The following is a 25451-nucleotide window of genomic DNA, read 5'->3' as shown; positions in this document are numbered from 1 at the left end:
CTGTGCCCTGTCCAAATTCCTGACTGACAGAAGGTACGAGCATAATACAGAGGTCACTGGGGCTGCTAAAGGGTGGTTTATTACACAGCAATGACTTACTTGATTTAGGATATTCTGTGGTAGAATAGGGGATAATTAATTTCTCTGCCTAGGAAAATACGGCTTCCAAGAGCAGTGACATCTGAATTTGGCTTTTTAAAGATTTATTTATTTATTTTGGGGAGAGACAGATAGAGAGTAGGGGGAGGGGCAGAGGGAGAGACTCTTCAAGCATACTTGCCCCCTACCCTCCACCCCCCCTCCCCAGCACAGAGCCTGATGCGGAGCTCAATTTCATGAACCATGAGATCATGATCTGCCCTGAAACCAAGAGTCGGACCCTTAACTGATTGAGCCACCCAGGTGCCCTGAATTTGGCTTTTAATGATGAGTAGGAGTCTGCTAAGAACTTAGGAGAAAGAGACCTCTGGCTAAGGAAACTATGTGGAAAAGTTTGACGACCAAAGAACGGTATGTTTAGTGGATGACAAGTTTAGTGTAGAAGAGCAATGGATAGTTAGAGCCAGAAAGATAGCTGTGAAGCCAGAAATCATTCAATGGTTTCTTTCTTTATTTCCTATGCCAAGGGAGTTTCAACTACAGCGTTGTAGGAGTGGAAGATAATAATCAAACTTGTGTCATAGAAAGATAACTAATTATCAACAGTTGGAAGATGGGCTGAAGGAGAAAGAATTGAAAAGAAAGGGAAAAGTTAATAATTATCTAGTTCAGATGACAGACTAGATAGCCTTCTTCTGGTAGCAAAATAAGATCAGTTAGGTAACAATGGCTGTTTGAATCATTAATTGAATATTTCCTGAATGTGTCTGTTCAGGGCTTAATAATTAAATGCTATAGCCAGTCCTGCTTTTTGACAAATCAAACCAATGCCTTTATAAAACATTGATTTAATTAAATTTGTTAATGATACTTCTGAATGTTGTATAAAAACTTCTTCCACTATGAATTTTGGAGAATTATGATTAAATAATACTAGTTTTATATTTTTCTTAAGGCAGTAATTATACTAGGACATTTTAAAAATGAAATTAAATTGCATCAGTTAATACACTAATGGAACCATGTGTCATATTTACTCTCCTTCCTCAAAACAAACATTAGTTAAGTACAAAATCTTGAAAAAATAGGTAATTTATATAATGATAAAGAGATTACAATGAGAAAATGTATATAATTCACTTAGTAAATGTAGTTATGTAAGCATAAAACACAACTGTACAGCTTTCTGTGTGGTTTTGGTTGACTTTTAAATAACGTTTGCGTGTCTTTCACGTATTTTTAGTGTGATAAAAGTTCAGTGGTGACATTTGAACTTTTACTGGAATCATAGCACCATCCATGTAATAAATTTTCCTAGGGTCAAAAGGGTAGATAGGTCTTTCTTCAGTCACTTTGAGCATGTAGATTACATCTTCCAGGCCTTGTACTGCCTTATCTACAACCGTGAATTGCTACCAGTTGTGAGATAAAATGAGTTGTTTTTAAAACGCTCTGCCTCCCTAATCAGCTTGGCTTTACTTTACAGTTTGATTAAATTTTTTTTAATCAACTGGAGAGTGTTATCTTTATAATTCAGAATCAGAATCCACAGAATTTTGTGGATTATTTCCATCTGCCTTCTCCTAGTGCTCTAACTCCTTTCTGACATGTTTCTGTAAAACAGAACATCTCCCAGAAATTGAGTAATGACTCTCTTTACATTTCACCCATAAAACCAGATTGAATTAGTACACTTTGTAAAGAAGTGTTTTTTTTGGTTTATTTTATGTGTCACTTATATGGTACTCTAGTCATTTTTATATAAAATTATTATGATATTAGTGATGTTAAAAAATAGTTCGACTTCTTTAAAAAAGTCTGACCATGTAATCATCCTTAGTCACCTTTTCCATGAAAAGCCTAGGAAAATCAGGAAGGATTTGGAGCAGACTGATAATCAATAGATCCAAAGGGAAGGAGTTAGGTAAGCCACAGCACAGGATGGCACTAATGACAGGCTTGCTGCTTGGTGAGTAGAGGAATTAATTAGACTGGGTAATTTTAAGAACACTAAGAATAAAGCCCACTAACAAGGGCTAGAATAATGGAACAATCTGTTAATTAAAGTAGAAATTGAGTTCTCTTACTGTAAAACAAAAGACAGTGGAGCTTTTAAAAGAAACAAGGAGGAAAGGAAGGAAAAGGAAAAGCCTAATAAAGCAAAGTATGTATTTATCAGCAAAATACATGTTTAGTTGTTTGCAGGCCAAAAAAAAAAAAAAAAAAAATTCACCAAGTATTTCCCAGAAGAGAAAAAGTAGGTGTGTTTTAAGTGTTATAAAGGAGGTTTACTAGTGTTTATGCTAACTAAGGACCAAAACTAGATTCTGATTAGGACAGAATGAGTCCATATGCATCAGTACAGAATTGGTTTTTAAAAAGTCCCATTGTTTATCGGTGCAGAAGTCTGAGCAGTTGGTTAGGTTCAGTTTGGCACTGGTATACTGAGGTCACTCAAAATTTGTGGTCAGGACAAACTACAGTAATTTGCAGGCTCGTTGCAAAATGAAAATGCAGAGCCCCTTTGTTCAAAATTATTAACAATTTCAAGATAGCAATAGCAGAACAATAAGCCAGGGATGAGGGCATCTAAGCATGTGGCCCTGTGTGACTGACAGCACATGTCACATTCCAATGAGGGTGGCATTTCTGTGGTTCTTTAACAGCCTTACTTTTTAGAACCATCATAATAAAACACGGCCCTGTAGACAGGCCTCTAAACGCAGCCTAGACAAGGGCTGCTGTAAGTCTGATTTCAGGGGAGCTGAGCCGCTGAGTTCTGCTACTGCCTTGAATGGTTTGTATGCTCACCTTTGTATTCTAAACATCTGGCACAGTCTCCTGGGTCTCTGCCCCATGGTAAGCACTCAATAAATAGTGGATGGGTAGGTGATGGATGATAGTAGTAGCCAGCCTTTCTCAGGGAATCCGGTTCAGTTTATCTCTGGATAAGAAGATAAAGTGTGGGTTCTTCTGTTTTAGTTCCTATTGCACACACCTCGCAGATGCCTCCTCCAGCCAGGGTGAGGGTTTCTTTTAGCTGTGGGCTTTGCGTGTGCTCTCACACAACCTGCCTCTCTATTCAGCTACCCTGAAACATATGTAAACTGATGGGTTAGAATAACAATTAAGCCCTAACCAAGTGAAGGTAGGAGTAGACAGAAGAATGGCCACCACCCTTCCAAAGAGGTCTATACCTTAATTCCTGGAACCAAAGCTTGTGTTAGATCACATGGCAAAAGGGTTGCAGATGAATTAAAGTTGCTAATCAGCTGACTTTAGAAGTTACTAAGTAAAACAATGAATCATGGAACACTACATCAAAAACTAATGATATACTGTATGGTGACTAACATATCATAAAAATAAAAAAGAAGTAGCTAAATATCCTGGATTATCCTGGCAGGTCCAATGTATCACAAGGCTCTTAAATGGGTGGGGGAGGGGGGAGAGAAAAGGAGAGGCAGAGAAAGAGATGTGGTTAGGAAGCAAGGTCAGAGTGGTGTGCTGTGAGACAGAGTCCTGACACTGCTGGGTTTGAAGATGGAGGAAGGGGGTAGCTCTGGAAGCTGGAAAAGGCGAGGAAATAAATTCTCCACTAGAGCCTCCAGAGAGGAACACAGCTCTGCTAACAGCTTGATTTTAGTCCAGTGAAATCTGGGTCAGACAGCAGACCTCCAGAACGGTCAGAGAATGAATTTGTGTTTTTGTAAACCACTGTATTATGGTGATTTGTTAACAGCAGCAGCTGGAAACTCAAACGGTCAGTTCCACACTGTGGTGAAACTAGAGATCACTAACTTGCATGGCTGGGCATTAGTGTCTGCCCATGGTTTCTTCCGTCTCTCTTGGTAACCAAAAGTAGAGTTCTGTCTCCTTTTTCTGTATTTTTATTTTCTTTCATTGGACCACTAAATTTTGGGGTTCAGGCTAGCAGATGTATTCTCAAGGAAGCAAGTAATGCCATCTGTTCCAGAGAACACTGGTTTCTTGGGATGTTAATAGTTGAGAGATAGTGAAGAAAAAGGCTTCCACTTCCAAGTTCACATCCTAAACCCAGGTTAAACAACCTTTTTTTTTTTTTTCTTAAAGCACTTTATAAAGATGTGATCTATGTATAAGGTTTAAAAAAATTTTAACTGTTTTAAGAGACTATCCAGCTAAAAGTATCTTCATTTTTCTGCCCAAGTTCCTTTCCCCAGAGTTAGCCATTGCTAGTTTCTTGTGAATTCTTCCAGCCAGAGCTATTCTGTATACATATAAACACACACACACACACACACACACACGTGCGCACACATTATCTACACATACTCTTCTGCACCTTGCTTTTGTTTTACTTAATAATTTGATTAAAAAATTTATTTATGGAATAATTAACAAATTTATTTATGGAATTTCCATAGCTTTTAATGTGTAATATGCACATGAAACACTAAGAGGACTTCATGGAGATAAATGCATATTTTCCAAATATTTTGGACCACAGATTTCGCTCTTTGAGAGCATCTCATAGAACTACCTTTTGAGACACACTTGCTTAACACCAAGCTGCCTTCGTCTATACTAGAAGTAAGAAGTAGTGACTCCCATCCACCAGTATAGCGTGATAGGTGAAGGAAACGTAGGCTAATATCCTGGCTCCTGGATCACCTGGTTGTTGCTCACATTCAGGCTTACTGGCTGTGTGGTTTTGGGCAGGTTGTTTGATTTTATTGAGACTTCTACTTGTCTTAATACTGTCTACCTCATTCAGTCATTTGTTCATTATCTAATGCATGCAATTATTAAAACGTTTATGAGCTAGGTCAAGTAAAGCAGAGTCTCTCCACCTGAGAAGCTTTCTAGTCTTGCGAGGGAGGTTTCCTTTGTAGCACATGAAGCAGCAATAAGCAATGGCCTGTCTTTAAAGTTGTGGAGAATCATTTCCTACCAAGATGACAGTTTTCTACTTTTATAGGCATAAATCAACAGTAGCAAATGTCACACCATTTCAAAACGTGCAACGAATGTAGGAAGAAGTGAGGTTTAATATAGGGTTTTTCAGGTATTGATTTTTTGAAGCATGTATATAGACTCTAATATTAATCATCTGATGAATTACCAGAGTAATATTATTAATCTGAATAAAATGCAGTAAGAGTAACAAAATCTTCCAATTTATTATGAAGCTAAATAAATTTGCATAAATTTTGGCATCCTTGTGGATTGGGGACATATATTTCTTAATGGTTGTGACTTTAAACATTGAATTATGTAGAACCACAGAATCTTTTTTTCAAATCCATAATATATATATTTTACAGAAAAATTTTACAATTGTTTCTTTCCCAATACCTATAAAGCATCTTAGCTTTAAGTATAGTCACTCTTCATAATTCTCCTTTCTTTGTTTCAATCATATTACTTATTTCAAAAGCATATTTCTGTTTTCTTCTTGCCCTTAATAAATTTGAACAGCAAAGTCATATTCTTTAGAAAAAGGCATCTTCAGAAATTTAATTGAAAATAACTAACACTATTTAATTGCCATTTCACTTGCCAGAAAGAAAGTTTTGACTTCTTTCATTTTCTCAGGCCAACACATGTTGTCTGGACCCCCTGAATTCCAGACAACATTCAATACTTATTTTACTGAGATCTGATGACTTCAATCTGTTAATATATTTAGGATATGCTTTTGGTTTTTATAAGGTCAACTAGAAATTTGAAGCTACTTTTCCCACTTATTCTAAGATCAAAAAATTTTTAAATACTGAAATTTAATTTGAAAACACTGTGGTAACTCTGGTGATGTCAAATCTTTAAGCATACATTTAAAACTTTTCTATTTAAAGAATGTTTCTGTAATTGAGTTTATTTTGGAAACTCTGTTAAGGTCAGTTTTTTAACTGCCCAGTTATTTAATAGTAGCAAGTACAGAATACCTTGATTTGGCCATTTTTTGTGGTCCTTTTGATGAAGGTTTGATTTGTTACATCCTAAAAAACAAATCATTTGCTATTTGGCTTTTATTGTTACCAAATAATGTATGTCTTTGCCAATGCTCAGGTCTGATTCTCTCCCAGGACATCGCCCCTACCTTACCCCTCGTCTTTAACCCTTGTGCCACATCTGACCTTTACTCTGATCCGGGGAAGTCAGAGATGAGGTGGGTGGATGCCAGGGAAATTGATAGTATACACATTATGTACATATACATAGATATAAATAAAATGTGAGAGACACAGCTCCTTTAGGATGACCTATTTTGGTGGCCAGGCGGGAACTGACCGTTCTGCTAGATTCTTGTGGCTGCTGCAGTCCAAGAGTTTAAAACTTCCTTCTTTCCAAAAGAAAACACGGCCTGTTCTTTTCTGTAATAAATCACAGGCATAGCAGCATCCTTCCAAGCTATTCTTCTCAACTCCAGATAATTCATAGTGGATTTATAGATTGGATTTGTATGGATTTATAGATTGAGCAAAGCTATATAGAAGGCCAGCATTTGGGTGGCGTGTGGAAAGAGCGTAAGCTGTGAGCACACAGAATAAACTTGGCCCTTGGCTCTTGGGACAGGACTTCTCTCTGGTTCTCCCCGCATCTCTCACATTATTCCTTTACAGTCGCCTTTTAATCATTTCTGTCTGCCCTGCAATTTTGATACTCTCCAGAATTCTGTACTAAACTATTTTCTCTCATAGTATAGCTCTCTTCAGCTCATTTGCCTTCAGTGCCATGATGCGGCAGTGGCTGCTATCTCTACACATAGTCCCATCTTCTCCCCTGAGCTCTCCATCTGTGCAGTGGTTTACCTGTTCACCATCTATGCCCCTTCACATATCTGGCTGGCACTTGAGACTCACCAGACCCTTTACACCTAGTACTAAACTCGTCCCTCTTCTGTATCACCATCTTCACAGAAGCCAAACTTACAAGACCCAGAAATTTGAGAACATTGTCATGGAAGAGCAAGGAACTATGATGTACCTACACCATTACACTAACACACTACACACACACATACACACACACACACACACACACACAGTGGTGTTCAGAGAGGAACACTGCCTAGTTTTGCATATTTTTGAACTTTGTGTAACAGAATTGTATTATGTATATTCTTTTGCGCTTTGCTCTCCTGTTCAACACCGAGATTCATGCATGTGTATAGCTGTATTGTAGTGCATGGTGTGAAAATTCTGTGATTTATTTGCCCAGTTTCCTGTGGAGAGACATTTGGGTGGTTTTCAGTTTTTTGCTATTAAAAACAATGCCCCAATGAACATTTGTGCATATATCTCCTGACATAGATGTGCAAATGTTTCTTTAGAATGTGCACGTGGGAGTGGATTTCCTGGGTGTAGGTATATACCTCTCCATATACCTGGGTAGTTGTTGCCAAATTGTTATCCAAAACGATTTCACTGTTTATACTCTAACTAGTTGTGATTCATCTTGTTATATTCCATGTCCTCCATGATCTCTGCTACTGTTGGGCATTTTCATTTTTGCAATCTGGTGTAAAATATTTCATAGTGGTTTTCATTTCCTTGGTTACCAGTGAAGTTGATTTTATTATCATATGCTTATTTGCCCCCACTGTTCCCTTCTCCTGGAGTTCCTGTGGTCTTTGGCATACATTGTTAAATTATGTTAGATTTTTAAAATGTCATAGGAGTTTTAGGTAGTAATCCTTTGTCAGTAGCATATGTTCAATATATCCTTTCAGTTCGTAACTTGTCTTTTCATTTTCTTTACGGTATCTACTGATGAATAGAAGTACTTCTAATGCTTCTGATGTAATTGAATTGATCAATCTTTATAGTTTCCCTTTCTGCTTAAAAAAAACAAACAAACAATACTTATCTCTCCTAAAATCCTAAAGACATTCTCCTGGATTTTATGTGTGTATTGTATCGATAGAGACATAGTCAGGCCACATAAAAATAGACCTTTGATTTTTGATTTCAGAACCATTGTGTCATAGTCAAATGGGCATGATTTTTCAAGTGTCAACAGTGCCATTAATCATTAGACATTTTTCTGGATCTCTCATTTTGCTAAGCTTGGTACCTTGACATGTTTCAGGAATATTATTCTCAGAATATGTAACAGAATGCAAGTAATTTATTCCAAACTGTATTAATGTTTCTCATTTGAGTAAGAAAAGGTTGATATTCCAGCCATGGTAACACTAGTATTAAACTAGGCTAAGAAAATGCCCTTACAACATGAGCAAATAACTAGAAATAACATTTTAAAAGATGTTGGTAATTCAACTCCCAGAAAGTTAAAAGAGAAGCCAATCTTCATTCAGGCTTTTTAGAGAAACTTTCCCAGGATGAGATACCTCTCTTGACAAATCTAACTTTTGATCTGCATTATTCATCGTGAATTAGATGGTGGTCGCACAGTTTTGGTGTTTTTGATTCAAGGTATCATTCCTGTGTAGTTGTGTGTATGTGTGTGTTGTAATACAGTATGGATTCAATCTAATAAAATAGAAATCTCTGCAGTTGTATTATTGAGAACATTTAAGTCATCTTTTAGTAAAGCTGTCATCATCTAGTTTAATTTATTCCCTTTACTTAAAAAAGTCCTTATACTTTAGCATTAAACTCTACAAAGGTGGTTTCTTCTTGTCATTAGCCATTCTTCTTTAATTTACAGTATTCATTTATTCCACATCCATAATTTATTCCACAGATACTTATTGAGAACCTATGTTTTGGAAAGTAGCCTATGCTCAACTGAGTGTAACTGTTTCAGAATTCAGGAACTGGAAGAACTCCAAGATCATTTATAGTAATCTGAACTTCCCACAAATTAAATTAAGAAACTGAGATCCAGAAAAGTGCAGTCACTGACCAAAATCTCAGAGTGATGGAGAATAAATAAAAAGCCTTGACCCTGGATTCAGAATTCCTCCTGTTGAATGATGTTTTCCACAAAAACTGTCTGGAAAATTTTCCTGAGTCCTAAATATTGATACAATGTTTATAGAGATTCCTAAAAGGATAAATCACTGCTTGTGAGCAAATTATATTACATAGCTACTTCAAGCTCCTTTTAAAATTTTTCAGGTGAAAAGACGAATTTTTAAAAAATGAGAAAAAGCAAAAAGTTTAACTGACAGCTTCCTGAGGGCAAGAATTATTTGATACCTTTGTCAATTTGTTTTATTCCTCTAACACAATGAGCTGTTCATAGTACGTACTAAACAAACATTGATTAAGTGAATAACATTAAAAATTGAAATAGAGGGTAAAGACATTAGGTACTTTCAAGGATTAAAGAAAAGAAAAATCAGCCTGAATGTGGAAAGTCTTTGTGGAACATTTAGGACTTTAAGTGGCCATAACTAATGGTACGGAGGAACTCCCAAGTTTCAAATTACTTCTTTAGCTCACTTTCTGTTAAGACTTTAGATATAAGTTCTCTAAGTTATTTGCTTTCAGTTTTCACCACTAAGCATAGATTCTTGGAATAAGCATGTTCATGAAAAAAATAATGTGATAAATATGCTAAGATACATGTTTAAGGATATTAATTGTTTTGTTGTTTACAAGAGCATTAAAAAATGGTAACAACCCAAATGTCCATCACTAGATTAATGGTTAGTACAACCAAATTAAAATTAATGATTAATGTAGATATATGTATCTTTTCACATGCAAAGATATTGCTAATAGTAGAGTAAAATTGCTAATAGTAGAGTAAAAAATATTCTCTAAAAACAAAATTATATATTAGAACAATCCCATTTTTGTGAAAATAAAAACCATGAAAATACAAATAATGCAAAATAGAATGATGGACATTTTTATTTTCTTCTTTATGCTTTTTAGAATTTATAAAAAGTCTTAAAATATTTATGACATATAAATAATTAAACTTTTCTTTTGGATGTGGGAAGAGTTCTAAATTTATTCTGTTCACTTACCACAGATATAAAAGCTGTAGAAAAATGATCTCTAACCATTGAACAACTTTTGTTGAACATCTATTATGTACTAGGCACTAAAAACAAAAGAGTCAAAATCTAATGCTTGAGCTCCTTGTGACTTTAGATGGAGATGGGAATCATCAACGGAGCACTAGAATTCCATGTCCTTCGGACTTGTCACTTCAGAGTGGTCCTTTTGTCTTACGCCATTTTTTAAAAAAACTAAATGGATTGATCTCTGTGTTCTGGCTGTAAACTACAAACAAAATTAGAGACTTTTCAAGGTCTGACTCTTCAGTTGAAAAAAAATCAATTCTCCATTTTGCCAGGAGGAGAAAAAGCAACTCTGAGACATTTTGGGCCAGGGAAAAATGTTTAAATATGTTTAGTTGACTTTGAAAACTTATACATGTAATAATTATGCTTTTATTCTGTACTGTATCATTTTCTCTTTCTATGAAATATATTTTTAGATCTGTAATTATATGTTACAATAATTGTGTCCTTATTTGTTGTTAATTTTAACATTAAAGTTCCCAGAGGGAGGACTTGTCATCTTGATAATGCATTAATACCTAGCACCTTGGCATTCCTGTGAGCATAATGTTGCCTGAACTTGGCGTGCTCAGGATAAGACAGAACACGTTGCAGGTCTAGTGGCAGCCAACCACGGTTAATTGTGTGCAGTCAGGAGGCAAAGGAGGACCCAAGAGGGCAAGGAGAACCCTGTGGCAGATTCATTTTTAATAATCTGTGCGACTAAGTGTGGGTGCTGAATTTTTGAAATACTCATAATCTAAACAAACTCCGTGTTTGGGGATTTTTAATTGCTTATCCTTTTAAATTAAAAGAAGCTATTATTAGCCAGAGTGGGTTTTTTTGTTTTTGTTTTTGGTTTTGGTTTTTTTTGTAGTTTATGCAGTGTTAGAGGCTATAATACTATATAAAACTATAATAGCTTCCTAATGTTTTGTGGGAATTTACAAGCATTTTCATACATGACACCTCATTTAATCTTTAGACCACTCTGAGGCAAATATTATTGCAGTTTTGAAAACAGAAGTCTAGTTAGGTTAAATGACCTGTCTAAAGTCACATAGCTAAGAAGAAATAGACCTGGATCCACATGTAGGTGTCCTGACTTCAAGTCCCGTTCTCTTTCAGCCATACCTAGCTGCCGTGACTCCGCCTCTGCCTTCAAAATTGGGGGCATTACTGAGTTTTAGTGGGGTGACTCAGCCTAGTCATAATTGCCCCTGAGGCCACCTCTAATTGTCAGTATTAAGCATGTTTTATTTAGGTTCCACAAAGAACCACTGACAAGGTTTATACAAGGGTCTTTCTGATTGAGCTGTTACCCTGCAGTTTACCATTTTACAAGTCCAGTTAACAATCTGTGATCATCATCCCTTTTATCCTAGGACTGAAGGAGAACATTTACATAAATACAGAGGTCAGCCCATTGATGTAACTCCCAATATCGAAATGGAATAAAATTCAGTTATTAAATAGATATGTAAATTCAGTAAGTGAATGTGGACCAACAACATTTCATCAACAACTGCTAAAATGTAAAGTCATTATTAGTTATATACACTTATAATCGAAAGACCACTAAAGAAAATTCATGTGATCAGAACTTTCTGATATTAAGAGATTAAAATGCATGTTAACAGGTAGAAGATAAGGGAGCCAAAGGAAGCTGTAAATTGTGATGGGATTATTAAAGAAATGGCTTGAGAGATAGACCTTCTGTATCTTGGCATAAAAAGGCTGACAACACGGAGGATATTTTATTTCTTGACCTTAATTATGAGTATTGTTGTAGGCCCTTGAATTTCTGTTAGCTCAGAATAGAGACAGATTAATCCTAAAGCAGTTAAAGTAATTAAATTCTCTTCATCTCTTTTTTTTATGTTAATGCAACATAGGGAAATGAATCTCTAAACCAACTCTGAAATAGAATGTAACTTTTATTTCACTTATGTATCTCTTAATTTTCTTTTACCCTATATGGCATTTTTTAGAATAAAATTCTCCTGATTTTCTTTTTACTCTAGGCTTGGTCCTCCACTGCCTGAGACGTCAAAAAAGGAGCACAGCTCAGCTGAAAACATGTCTTTAGAAACTCTAAGAAACAGTAGTTCAGAAGACCTCTTTGATGAGATTTAACTGTCTCAAAAAGGTACTTTGATGTTCACTAGATTATGTTTTCTGTTCATTTCTTTAAACTAAAAAAGCAAGATTTCAACTCAGCAGCAGCTATTACTGTACCTTACAATTTAATTACATACACACTGAATTGAATTCATTGTGCAAAATGGATTATACATGTATATGAAGATGTGATTTGATGACAGTGGTACATTATTCTAAACTATTCATTCACATGCCTATAATTACATAAAATCTCAGACTTTTTATTGCAAAGGACACATTTATCCTATTTAATTCACACATATTATATGTGGTAGCTGTCTAACATCCTGTCTAGGAAGATTTTGGAAATAGGACAAAGAAAATGTCTACAGTTCTTTTTTGAATAGTCCTATTCTGAACAGTGTTTGAGCATTTTAATTTGTGAAGTGATGTATAAAATTTATTTTTGGTTTGTACACAAATAATCTCAAAATCTGATGACAAAATTGTTGATGCATTGAAGATTTTGTGTTTTTAATAAAATATGTTATTTAGCTTAGCTTTTTCCTTTTTTATAGTAACAGGCTTTGCAAGGTGCTTATTAATGTAAATGTAACCCCTTTTTGAACCAAAGACATATTTTTCAGTGATTGTTGATGAAAGATTACTTATACATTAAGGGCCTTCTTTGAAAACAAGGGTCTTGGGATATTTATCTATCCTCAATAACATCTAGCAAATTAAAAAAAAAATACTTACTATTTCTACCTACTACCCTCTCATTTTGTCTTCATTTCTCTCCAGTTGAACATCATTTTCTCCGTGGTTCTCAGAGTTAACAGTGACCACTATGTTGCTAAATTCAATGGTTGTTCCATTCTCAGTCCTCATCTTACTGAGCCTCTCAGCTACACCTGACGTAGTCAATCACTTCTCCTCAGTAAGCATTTTCTTCATCTGATTTTTGCAGTACCGTAGGCTGTTTGTATTCCTCTTTCTTTTTGGCCCCTGAGTCTTTCTCCTTGACCAACAGTGAAGTGTTTGAGTGCCTCGGGCTTAATCTTCAGCTTTCTTCTTTTCATTACCTGCATTGTCTCCCTCGCTTTTCTGTGACTTTAAATACCTTTTATATACTAATATCTCCAAAATCTGTTTCCATAGTCATATATGTATACATACAGTTGACCCTTGAACACTGTAGGGGTTCGGGCACTTGATACCCTGCATAGTCAAAAAACTGTGTATAATTTTTAACTCCTTAAAAACTTTACTAAGAACCTACTCTTGACTGGAAGCCTTACTGATAATTTAAAGTCAATTAATACATATTTTGTATTTGTATATATTATATATTGCATTCTTATAATAAACTAAGCCAGAGGGAGGAAAATGTTACTAAGAAATCCTAGGGAAGAGACAATACATATAACTAATATACTGTGAAAGATCCGTGTATAAGTGGACCTGCATGGTTCAAACCCATGTTGTTCAAAGGTCAGGTATATACTTTATCATTAATTTATCACAAAAGGAGTTTCTTAAAAATCTGACTGAGTACATCTGTCTGCTTTGGATGATTATTTGGATGTTTAGATACATCTAAAGCAGAGATCTGATTGTGTTAACCACCGTTTTCTGCCCCAGTCTTCCCCATCCAACAAATTGCACAACCACGTACCTAGTTGCTCCAGGCTAAAAGCCCAGGAATCCTCCCTGGTGCCTCTGCTTCCCTCTTCTCCCACATCCTGGTATTTTTACTTCCAAATTGCAACTTGACTCTGTCTACTCTCTCTGTGTCTGCTACATCTGCCTCCTGACTGGTCTCGCTGCTCATCTCCTGCTCTGCAATGCAAACAAACTGAATTTTTTTAATTTTGGGTAAGATCATTTCATGCCTGGATCGAAACCCTCCAATAGTAATTACTCATTGCCCTTTGAATAAAGCTCATACTCCTTACCACAGCGTATAAGGTCTGATATGATCTCGCCTCTACCTATCTCTCTCCTTGATTTCCTGCTCCTTTCTCTTTGCTTGCCTTGCTCTTTACTGTCCCTCAAGTAGGCCAGATCTCAGAACCATTGTATTGTTGGGCCTAACACTCAGAATGTTCATCTTTATATGGTTGGTTTCTGCTCATCTTTCAGGTCTCAAACCAAATGTCACCTCCTCAGAGGTGCTTTCCCTGAAAACCCTTTCTAAAGATGAGCACACTCCCAGTCACTGTCTCATTGGAGTGTTTTTTTCACTGTGCATATTACTACCTAGAATAATTTTTTCATCTCTCTGTCTCCCAGTAGGAAATAAGCCCCATCATAGCAGAGGCATAGCCATCTGTTTTATCTCTTTATTTCCAGTTCCTGCAATAGGACTAGATTCACAAAGGCTTTTAGTAAGCATTTGTTGGATGAATAGATGCATGTCTGTCACAAAGTAGGCGCTCAAAATGTTTCTTTAAGTTATTAAACTGTTTTGAAAAGAAACTTAAGGTTGAAATTTAGTCAGTTGATTTGATACAAAGAAATAATTGTTGAGAAAGCTCAAGTACCTTTTATGATTAATTATAAATAATACATGCAAAAATATGTGTGCATGTAGGCTTGATCAGGGAGTGAACGAGAAAGAATTACACATATTGTTGATATCAGAAATAGTATTTTATTAAGTCAGTGGAACAACAGCATATTCTAAATAGAAATTTTACTGCATTTTTATTTCCATAGTGGCTTCCATTGAAGAGGGAAAACTTTAAAATAAATGTAAATGTAAATATGTAAAATATAAAAATATAATTATAAGTCTATAGACTTTATAAGTCTAAAATTCTACTCAGTTACATAGGAACTACACTATAATAATGAGTTTCATATAATCTGAGATTTGTCTTGGAATATTCCAAGGGGGAAATTCCAAATTTGTACATAAAGTACCAGAATCTCAAAATAATGTCATCTCATCTGAATAACCAAAATTAATATACAGCTGTGTGTGTGTGTGTGTGTGTGTGTGTGTGTACACATACATGTACAATTTTTTTTAAGTAAAAGAGAAGAAGAAGACAGTTTTGGCTATTAACCCACTAGAGATGAGAGAGTGATGTTCAAAGAGTTTTTCCTAGTAATTATAACAACAGAATCTATAAAATTCATAATATTTACAAAATTTTGATAGTATTTTTCCAGGGCAGTGGCTCTTTTCAACCATTATTGTGTGTCAGATTGATTCAGCTGGTTAGGACAGAGCATAGTAAGTCCATAGTTATGGTTCCCTCCTTTATATCTAGTGTGGAGAAATTGAAGGGATAGTTTTACATTTTGTGTTATGTGGACAGATACCTATAGGTTTGGTGTTAAGATATCCATATCTGGTCATTCTATGCCATGATTTTTCCTCACATTTTTCTGTTGTCTGTACTCAAAAACAGATTGTTTCAAGAAAACACTGAAATGGAAAGCACAAGAATTAAGTTACAATACAGCATGACTTTTGTTTTGTTTTTTATTTTTTTGGCCTTTTTTGATCTCTGTTGTAAAACAAGGTGTTTGCATTTTTGAAGTTTTTTCCAACTTAAAATGTATAATTCTTGGCTCTGGTCTATAATCAGATGGTACGACCTAGGCCCCATTAGGGAAGTTCATGAAAGAAAAAGTCCCATCTCGGGAAGAGATGTCTTTATTATGTAGTTTTAAAAGGTCAGGAAACTACCTTAGACAAGTTTTTCTTAGTGACCTATAACTCAAATTTATAAAATACTAGACCCTATGTTTTAGAGCCAAGTAGCTCTTAATTGGGTAGATTTGATTCAACAAATGTTTATAAAGGATCAGTTATGCATAAAATACAGAACTGGGCCACGTGAAGAATTAAAGGATAAATCCATCCATTCACCAAATATTTGTTAAGCATTTGTGTCAGTCTCTGTTTTGGGCAGTAGGTGCAACAATGAGTGATACATGTGCTCTGTTGCTGTGGAGCTTATATGTTCCAGTAAGTGAAATTTGGGGCCTGCTCTCAAAGAGTGGAAGTATATGGAAGGGGGTTAAGATTGGGGCCCCAAACCACTCTGTGATGAACTATAATATCAAGGCATGGGAGGATGAGTGGCATAAAGAGAAGAACAAAGAATTAAAAGTTATGGGTGAAGATCCACAGAAGATAAAAGATCCAGCTAGGGGGGTAAGAGAAATTGGTAGGGTTGGGGACAGTGAACTGAGGATGAAGCTATCTGCCAGATCAGAGAGAGTGCGGAGGGTAGTGGAGGTAGGGATTTGAGGTTAATGTTCAAGTTTGTAATTGTGAGTCCATAGAATGAAGGAGACAAAAGTTAGAAGGCATCCTGGAAGGAATATTGGCCAGGTGGATTTAGTGTGAAACTAAGTTATGTAATAAAGACATAATAAGAATTGAGCTCTATACTTCAAGCTGACATTTCTGTGGGAAGATATATAGTGCCAGAAATCTTGAGGTCATGGGGCCCTTTCTGGATATCTGGGAATGAGAAAGGAAACCAGTCAATGGGTCCTCGACAGATACTGCCCAGAAGCAGCCAACCCTCTTCCTTTTGTGTCTCTAATTCTTGCACTCAGTGTTATTTATAGAATCCATTTTTAATAAAGTGAAATTAAATAGCTGGATCTAAATTCATGAACGACCTCATGAATTTGCCTATACATCAGGAAATGCAAAACATAGGTATTAACACAATTTGTAAGGGAGAATGATAGTAATAAAAAAAACTATCCATTTCTAGCTATTGTCTGAAATGAAATTTTTCACTGCTGTTCTGAAAACTTCCAATGCGTGCTTTTCAGGAGGGCAGATTTCATTTGCAAGTGTTCTGTGAGCAAGCCTGCAGTGATTTTGTCCATATTTTGATAATCAGAAAAAGGTACCTTGAAAAATACATGACAAGCATTTTGTGCCTGCTTCATAACTGACCATCCATCTCCTGTCCTCTCATCTACTAACTCCCACTGCTGATCTAGTCCACCTAAAACACTCTCCAGCCTACTTTCTACTCACTTTCTCCCTTTCAGTTATCCACGTGTCATTTCATTTACCAACTATCATCATCACTTTCTCATTTTCCTGTGCATGCGAATAAGATTCATTACAAATTTTAATTGTTCATATGTTATTTTTCTTCCCTCTTTTGGAGGCCCTTCATCCTAAACTCTCATCTCAAAATCTCACAGGGAACTGTATTTTCTGAATGAGGGTCTCTTTGTCCCTGAAGGCTCTTGGTTCTTCAGGAAAGGAGAGGGAGATTGGAGCCTGCACTATTCTCATTAAGAGCAGGAGCAATTTTGGTGACTACTGTTTCAGTAAAGAGAACATAGGTTAGTCCTGAACTACTTATGTTTGGTTTAGAGACAGTCTCCAACTTAATTACTATCTTAGAAATAACACAGCCAGGCAAATATACGTAGGTGGAGTAGACAATTTTTATGGAACCTGCTCGTACAAGACCCTTGTAGGAATCTGTCTTAACTCTACATTCCTCTGAAAACTGAGCCTTAGATAAGGGCTTGCATACAGGCAATTTATTTGGGAATCTGATCTCAGGGAGCAGGAGTGCTGGACTGGAAGCATTTAAAAGGAAAGGAGGAGAAACCAGTGCAAGGATGCCGTATCAAGGCGGCCAGCCCTAAGGATGACATGCTCCACGCCGCCAGGATCTTCTGAGGTACCTTCTGAAAGTTGTCTCAGGACTGTACATCCAAGGGGAGAAGGGGAGAAGTATTTATCCGTGGGTTGCTGTTTCCATTGCTAAAGGGTGTCCTGAAAGCCTTGTTCCCATATATTTCACTTGGCCCCCGTTTAATACGTAGCAGGTTCTTGCAGGTGACCAAAGCTGCAGTCTCAGGGAAGCCCCAGACAGGAGACAAGAGCAGCACAGGGATGGTTATTGCCTGAAGTAGAGCAAAACCTGCCTGGATCTGATTGCCAAAGAAATGGCAGCTATTGAGGTGGGGCCCAGAGGATTTTGAGGTGGTGTACAAGGGGCCTCCAATATAGTACCCTTGTTTTATGTTCCTGCCCCTGCCCTGCCTCCCGACCCGAGCCCTAGCTTACTAGACCAGAGAAAGAAATGGGACCCTCATGGCGTGGCCAAACTTGAGTTCCCTGAAAAAGCCGCTATGTAAGTTGGAACCGAGATGGATTAGAAGAAAGAGAAAGCAGAGCAGAGGTGAGACTGACTGGGAGAGTAGCCAGGGCCCGGAGCAGCCTCAGGTCCTTCTGTGGTGCAGAGCCGGTTGCAGTACAGGCATATCTCTAAGAATTACTACTCCCTTTTCTGAGGTCTTATTAGTGAAATGGTTCTTTAAAGCAAAGCAAAAAGGGGTACCCAACTAATAAGGAAATCAAATATTTTCTCCACTGAACATTTTAATTGTTTTATTTTCTTCAATTAACAAGTTGTCATGAGTTAACACTACCATTAAAAGAATATTTCAAGTGAGCTTTAATCTAGATTGGTATAGACGAACTTTGGAATATGAGGGGAAAGTAAAACCACTTTTATAATTAAAATTTATATAGTTTTTATAATATAAATTTTAAAATCATTAAAATGCCATTATATATAGCTAAGATCTTACCTACATTAGATGTGTCTTCAAATCACTGGTGGATTTTATTTTTTTTTTCATCGATGGATTTTAGTGATAGTATGAAATGTCTAGGATCTTTGGCAACATAGGACAGTACTGTACATTTTACTTGAAAATGAGCTTTAAGTGTAAGGTGTCGTCAGGTTGCCACCATTGGTAGATTAATGTGTATGCTAATCCTTTAAAGAATACAAAGCAGTATACTTTTTCTTGATCTTAGCAAACAGTGAAAAGACTACCATCAAGTTGTAGCATTCTTATATGATGACAATGGGTTCTCTGTCTCTCTTTCTCTCATATGAGATCTGATTGAAAAACTTGTGAGACTTCTAGATCCCCTATGAGGACGAGATGCTGGTGGTGGCGATGGGAGCAGTGTGCTTTGTCATCGTGCTTTGCAAACATTTAGGGAATTCATCTGAAGTTTTTCAGAGCCTCTATTGAGTAAGATTGGAAACAATCTTGTTCTGCTCCTTTAAGAGAGACAGTATATCTCTCTGAGGAACTAAGTTTACAGAGGGGTACTTAGATTACTATGGAACGTTAAATTATTGTTAGTAAATATTTACTTTCCACCACCACCACTCCTTTGACTTGCTTTGGACTATAAAATGTGGGTGAAATAAAAATATTCCAGTGTTTGAGCCTGGATGTTAAGAGATATTACATGTTTCTGTTTTTTCCTCTGGGAGCTTCTAATCTCTGCTGTGAGAGAAACATGCCCCAGGTAGCTGCCGTCCCTCCTGCCTAGGCCCCTGATGGGTTATGGAGCAGAACTGGACTCATTCCTAATCTGGAGTCAAGCTCACTACCCTGAAACCTTTAGAAGAGCCATCCATCTGACCCCATTCTAGATAGACTGAACTATAGTCAACCATGGTGACTGTGAGCATGAGAAAAATAGCTTGCTATTCATAGCCACTGAGATTTGGGCTAGTTATATAATGGTATTTTGACAATAGCTGATGAATAAAACTCATATAGAATAACATACAGTGACAGCTTTGCATTTGTGGTAGCTTTTTGTATATACATGGCACAAAAATCTGGTGTCTTCCGGCTGGAATTTGCTAATAGAGTAAGTAGGAATTATATATGTGGATTTGAGAATGAGATGAAGCCACGTTTCTACACTATGTCTGCCACCTGTTAACTGTCTGAGTCTCGGCAACATATTTATTTTCTCTGAACTTACGTTTTCTCATCCATGCAATGAAAATTAAATAAGCTAATGCAGATGAAGCACTTAGCACAGTGCCTGCTGCACAGTAAGTGAAGCTTGTATAGAAGCCCTTGTCATGAGTGTCACTATTACACTATCAAATCAGCGTATAACGGATCAGCGTACAGTTACGTAAAACCAGATATCAGCTAAATTGACTCTCTCTGAAATTTCTTAGCTCAAGCTCCCCATTCTTGGTCCTTTCTGAAGTCTCATGTTTTTCCCAAGATTTTTGTGAATTCCTGTAGGATTTATTTTCATGGCCATTTCTGCTCTGAATTCCTCCTTCCCCTGGGTTCAGAGTCTCACTTATGTTTTACAGTAAAACGATTTTCTTTTTTCTTTGCTCCATGGTAACTCAGCTACGGAACTCCCCTCCTTTCCTTTGACTTCCATGACAAAAGCACTGAGAAATCTCTGTGTATAGTGAAATTTATTAAAGGTTTGGGTCAGAGAGAGGTAGTTTACCTCAAAGAAAATGATCAATTTGTATTTGATTGTATCGTGACTCTGTTCTTTAAAGTCTTCTGGCTTTCCTACTGCCTGAATTTTCCATTGGCAACATGTCACCTTAGAGTCCAACTTCCGGCCATACTGTCCATCCCCTTCTCAGCTTTCCCCCCAGTTCCTGTTATTATGAAGAACTGTTTAGCTCTCTCTTAATTTTGGTCATCCCATGTGTTTATCAAATAGTCATGTGACATGTTTTCATGTAACATGTACCTAGTATTAAGTGTTGAAATAATACTGTCTGCCCCCACCATATATATAATGTCATGTTAAAAACATGACATGACTTCTAAGCAAAGCAAGACCTAATTGAAGGTATTGACCTATCTCAAAAAATACTATGACCATCAGAAGGGAGGCAGATTTGCCACTGAAGTATAAAAAAGGAGAACTCCAGAGGAAAACATTGTAAGTGTCTCCCCAAGTGCTATCTACGGAAAAGAAAAATATCCCAGAGCTTTAAGTATGTTTATGTATTTATCCATTAATTCATTTATTCATATTCTCCCCCAAAAGATAAAATTCCAACTCAGTGTTGTCAATAACTGGTTGTCTTTCCTTATGGTTTGAAATCTCAAAGTGTGGTTACTTCTGATATGGAGACAGATTTTCAGACTCAATGATGTGTCATCCAAAGGCTATGCTTGTTTAACAAGAATTTTATGTTCTGCAAGAATGATGGCGTTTGAGGAAGGTGAGAGAAAAAAGAAAGTATTTAATAAAACAAATACTAGCATTTTTTTGAGGAATTCTATATAAAATATTGCCATTTCTGAAGACCATTTCTCTCTTCCTTTGATTTTTCCATTATAGCCCTAACCTACCATATATGATATCAATAACTTTCATAATTGCCTGCAATCAGCAACTGTTAAGTAAAGTTTTTTCAGTGATAGTAACTCAATGTGTGTTTTCACTGTTACCACCCTATGTGTCAGTAATCATTCATCTCAAGAATTTGAAATTTGTGGTCTGTGCAAGGACATGGGAATCTGTCCTGTGTCCTTCAGCTTACATGAAATTCTCAACTGTGATTAGAAGAATGCAGATCCTAATGTGTATGTGTTTATTCAGTCATCAAATGTTTACTGAACACTTTGTGTCAAGCTCTATGCCAGGCACTGGGGATATAAGAATGAGTAACGCCATCTTGTCTCACAGTGCCTGGAAGCCTAGACCAGGGAAGGAGGCAGACATGTACACAGCCAGTCAAGATGTGTGACAAATGCTTTAAGAGAGGAGCCCAGGAAGCTCAGAGGGCACAAGGAAGAATCAGCCTACACTTGTTTTGTTGGGAGACTACAGGAAGAGGTTGTGGGCAAGGGAAACTTTAAGAGAAGAGATGGACGAAGGTTTAGCTGAACTTCTAGGACAACTGAGGATTTGCCAGGTGGCTGAGGTACACTTGGCCATGTGTGAGGCACAGAGGAGTGGGAGAATGTGGCATCAGCAGTGCTTTGTGGCTGGAGTGAAGGGAGAAAAAAAGATGCAGTGTGAGGCTAAGAAGGTAGCGTGGCTCCTCACTGATTTTTAATGCGAATGAACAACTATAGAAGGATCTTAAGAGAAGAAAGGGAGTGACCTGATGCAATTTGTGCTTTTGAAAGAGCAATCTGAAGGCAACACAAGGGCAAAACCACAGGCACCCAGAGGTCTCCCACTTCTCTGCAGGTTGTGTAACTCTCTGATGCTGTTCCCAGCCTGTCTGGAAGATTGTCAAACTCCACTTCATACCAAGCAATATCCACAGATTAAACTTTTCCAACAATCTTTGGAAGTTGAAAGACTCCTGATGGTAGAGTGACACAGTCGGCCCACAACAGAGAGACCCCTTTCTAGTGCCCGGGCTTTGGGCTTTGATACAAGTAAGAGTGGTTTCATCATTTCCTTTGAGAGTGATTTCAGGATTTTTTAACCTCTTGTGAAATTGGCCTCCTTTCTTGAAATTCCCAGCCCTGTTTTGACATTCCCATGTCCGGCGGAATGCGGCTTATACACACCTTTGGAGGAATTGCTGTTGCTGTCTTCATTAATTCACATCTTACACCTCTTGCTGGAGGCTTAGGTGCCACTGTGCTATTGGAAGCAATATTCACATCTCCTTCCTAAGGCTTCAACACGTTATGCTAAGGTACCGGTTCTGGATGCAGAACTTGTGCAGGAGGGAGGGAGTAGAGTTCAATACACTGGTGCCATTCAGTGGATGTGAAATACCGTAAAGCATCATGAAAGAGGGGCTTAAATCCTGAAAGGAGACATTGTGAACTAACCTTTTATTCCCTGGGATTTTGATCCCAGGACAATTAAAAGGTATAGAGTATCCTTTTCCCCAAAATAAAGTGGCAGAAATAACACTTTTGAAAAAATCAAATTACATTTTGTTTTTCAAGTTTCAGCAGAAAACTCAAGACCGTATTTTTCACAGTCTTTCTAGTAGACACACACTCATATTGGCCACTGTTTCTCCATAGATTTCAGTGGGCAAGTGTATGAGGAGGCACTTTTTCCACCTCACTGATGATTTTTGCAGTGGCTGAACTTTATAAAAATATAAAAAAGAATCTTCATGAGTCAGTCTTCCAGTGTACTTGAAAATAATTAGGTTTTCTATCACTTCCCTTTCTCTCCTTATCAGAGAAGCATTTACAACCATACATTCTCTGAATGTGGCTGAATTATATCATAGAATCCTTGAGAATATCTTAAATATTACAATGACTGCTGATGGCCCTGGAGCCCTGACACGGACGGCATCGCCACTCAGGATCATCTATCAGTCCTGCGAAGAGAACAACCCAGCAGTCTCTCTTTATAAAGAAATGTGAGGTTTAGTCCTTATTTTATTCCATTTAATTAAAAAACAGCTGAAAAAATCCTGTCTTGCATTTTCAACACATGGTTCCAATTAGTGCAGCAGAGCAGGACCCTGAATTTGATAAAGGCACTGACGTGTACCTTTGGTGCCTGGACAATGTACTCTTTCATTTTACAAGGTGGCTGAAGTGCAGTTTTAAATATCTTTTTTAAAATGTTAACAAAAACCCAGGGGTGTAAGCGTAGGAAAAAAGTGAAGAGAAGCGAACACAGTTTTGTTTGAATTGCCTGCCATAGACTTTTAGAACCTTGTATGCAGAGGAGGCTTATTTGGTGAAATCTGCAGTGGGCACTTACAAGTCTGTATGCAGAAAGCATTATGCTTCATGAGACTTGTGCTCAGAGGCTATTAGACGGGAGATCCATCACCTCAGGAAATACCACTTACGGTACTGTAAATTTCCTTCATGTGACCAATCTGCTCAAGAGGTAATGGAAATTCCATTCCAATAAATTGTTGCAGACCATGCTAAAACTGACAGGACACTTGCCTTCAGTGGGACTCTTTCTGGGTAACCTCTGGAAGTTCATATGTTTTTAAATAGGAGAGTAAACCTTTTGTCCCTGAATCTGGAAATTAGATGTGGCAAAGCCTCATTTAGGTCACCACATCCCACCTCCTGCCAAAATAAAGGGAACGAGCAAGAGGAAAAAGTACGATAAAACAAGTAAAATATTTTATGACAGCTTCACGTGGTGTGTGTTCTATGCTGTCCCAGAAACACTGGAATGATTTTCCATTTCAGGTCATGGGAAAGCATGATGTCTTTAGTCCCAGAAGGGTGAGACACTTAACTGTTATAGGGCCCTTCATGAAGGTTAACAACAAACCTCTTTGTGCCTGGCTTTTATTTTCAGAGCTACCATTCCATTTTTGGCCCACAATTCATAAACTAGAGAAATGTGCCTATCAAGAAGAAACTCCATCTCATAGACTCACTACCAATTGCACTCAGAAATACTATCCCAAAGTGCCAAGGTAAGAACACAAATCTAAATAGAATAAAACTGAGTGAATGGGTTCCTTATAACTAACATCATCTAAGAAAAACAGTCATTGAGATGGTCTTTCTGATGGCCTCAGTGTTGGAGACTGTGTCAACAGCTAAACTGCGTCCCTCCCTTAGTTCCCATAACTATAAATCAACTTTCCGCTTTTCTAGAAGGAGCTCCAAATAGTAACTGAATTAAACTGTAGACAGACCACCACTCCTCAGCATATGCCCTCTGCTACCACTGGTGATCTGTCTTGATCAGATGACTTAGAAGGAACGAACTATGTCATCTTTGATGATTTTTTTTTAAACAGGCTCATGAATTTTCACCATGAGTTGACTTATTAGTACATAGGTATTATTCTACCTCATTAGTGAACCATTCTAGATTTAGAATGTCTCAAAATCTCCAAATCATGGTCTTAACTGAACCATGCTAAAGTCATTGGTCATTTCTATCCTCATCTCAGTCACACGGAGAAACTGATAACTTAGAACACTTGGTCTCTGCTTCATTGTTCTCTCTTGGTTCTCTTCCTATTCCACTGGCTATTCCTTCTTTACTCCTTTTTTGCTTCCTTCTAATTTTCCCAATCTTTTTAAAGGGTTCAGTACTCAGACCGCTTCTCTTCACATTGTTGGCTAAGTGGTCTCATCTAGTCATGGCTTTAAGTAACTTTACACGATGAAAATTGCCAACTACCTCTTGGCCTCTCTTCTTGATGTACAATAGAACTGGTAAATCTAACGTTAAATTCTGTATTTTCTCCTCAAACATATTTCTTTACCAGCTTTTTCTGTTTCATAACTAACGACTCTATCCAACCAGGTGCCCAGGCAAAAACTCTTTTGGAGACATCCTTGATTCATCTATTTCTCTCACATCCCACATTCAATTTCTGAGCAACAGACACCCAGAATCTGATTTTTTTTTCTTTTTTTTTTCTTTTTTACCAACTTCAGAGCTAGAATAAGACAACATCCTCTTTTACCTGGGTTATTGGCAGTATGTATGTCCCTCCTGACTAGTCTCCCTTCAGTTTCTTCCCATAGCAGCCAGTAACCATTT

The 25451-nt window shown here is 37.2% G+C and overlaps 1 protein-coding gene across 7 annotated transcripts in view; it reads left to right on the top strand.

Moving 5' to 3' along the window:
• Nucleotides 1–25451, top strand: part of XRCC4 (X-ray repair cross complementing 4) — a 270649-nt gene that overhangs the window by 197337 nt on the left and 47861 nt on the right. For 3 of the 7 annotated variants that reach the window (XM_087862012.1, XM_087862010.1, XM_087862011.1), the window contains exon 8: nucleotides 12091–12215. In XM_087862012.1, coding sequence (XP_087718138.1) covers nucleotides 12091–12202 — 112 coding nt within the window. In that variant the 3' untranslated portion in view covers nucleotides 12203–12215. Of the gene's footprint in view, nucleotides 1–12090; nucleotides 12941–17732; nucleotides 17844–25451 lie in introns of those variants that run through there. The other 4 variants (XM_087862009.1, XM_045796337.2, XM_087862013.1 and 1 more) reach the window with 2 other exon arrangements.

Source organism: Ursus americanus, chromosome 5, assembly GCF_024610735.1.
Source record: "Ursus americanus isolate L20-20 chromosome 5, mUrsAme1.1.p, whole genome shotgun sequence".
NCBI lineage: Eukaryota > Metazoa > Chordata > Mammalia > Carnivora > Ursidae > Ursus > Ursus americanus.
The sequence above is the reverse complement of the archived record's forward strand: the minus strand, read 5'-3'. Positions and strand labels throughout refer to the sequence as shown.